The sequence below is a fragment of the Trichinella spiralis genome (assembly GCF_000181795.1).
Source record: "Trichinella spiralis strain ISS 195 chromosome Unknown Scfld6572, whole genome shotgun sequence".
NCBI classification, from domain to species: domain Eukaryota; kingdom Metazoa; phylum Nematoda; class Enoplea; order Trichinellida; family Trichinellidae; genus Trichinella; species Trichinella spiralis.
The window spans coordinates 1-863 of NW_003533511.1; the positions used below are offsets into that span (position 1 = coordinate 1).

Here is an 863-nt window from a genome sequence, read left to right on the forward strand (position 1 = left end):
ATCACTGTTGCTGTAGAAATGATGACAACAACTCCTCTCGTCTGGCAATAATTCAAGTGAAGCTTCTTCTTCTTCTTTTTCGTCTCCTTCTTTCACCCAGTTTGTTTGTCATTCGGTTCAGTTCCAACGTCCGTTTTGTAATAGTTCTGTATCAGCCGCTCAGTCGAAGCATCGAACATACCAAATGATTGCACACGTGGTCGTCTGTTGAATCGGCCAGCATCGTAAGTCAGTTCCATTTTGTATGAACCACCACATCCCGTCGGTAACAATTTTAAATTCAACAAATTCAACTTTTCACACTCCCCTACCAGCGATGAGATCTCATTGTTGTCAACGGTACAATCCTGATGACAACTACTGCTCGTCTGCGCTTTACCTTCATCGGTACTGTCAGTAGTAATGGTGGTGGTGGTGGTGGTGGTAGGAGGGAAAAATTTCGAAATGCTGTTTGCCGTGAAGTTGAATATACCTAGTCATTGCTGTATTGAATTCACAAGAAAAAAAAGCATCTACGAACTTTCAAGGTAGATTGAGAGCACTGATTTGGACATAACGCTGTGTAATGTGCGATGTGGAGGGATTGAAGATTTGTGGAACTTGGTTTACTCCTTACTATAATCTACGATACATTACGGGTATATAACGATTTGAATAGATAAAGTTGATTATTATATGATTATTGTGTTGATAGGAATATGGAACCCTGCAGATACTATGACATCGACGATCTGAATCGAATGTAAATATCGGCATAACATCAGCAATTACTGCTGCATCATGTTCATGATTTCTACAAGATATGTGATCTGAATTACTTCTAGATGTAGATCTCGATTCAAGCTACTTAATTACGTACGTCG

The 863-nt window shown here is 39.7% G+C and overlaps 1 protein-coding gene across 1 annotated transcript; it reads right to left on the reverse strand.

Annotated features, from left to right (window-relative positions):
• Nucleotides 1–92: 92 nt before the first annotated feature.
• On the reverse strand, nt 93–793 carry Tsp_15846 (conserved hypothetical protein; the record flags this gene model as incomplete). Its single annotated transcript, XM_003366102.1, has 3 exons — nt 93–472; nt 517–615; nt 717–793. Coding segments are annotated over 3 exons (556 nt in total), but the record flags the coding sequence as incomplete, so codon positions are not given.
• Nucleotides 794–863: the final 70 nt, after the last annotated feature.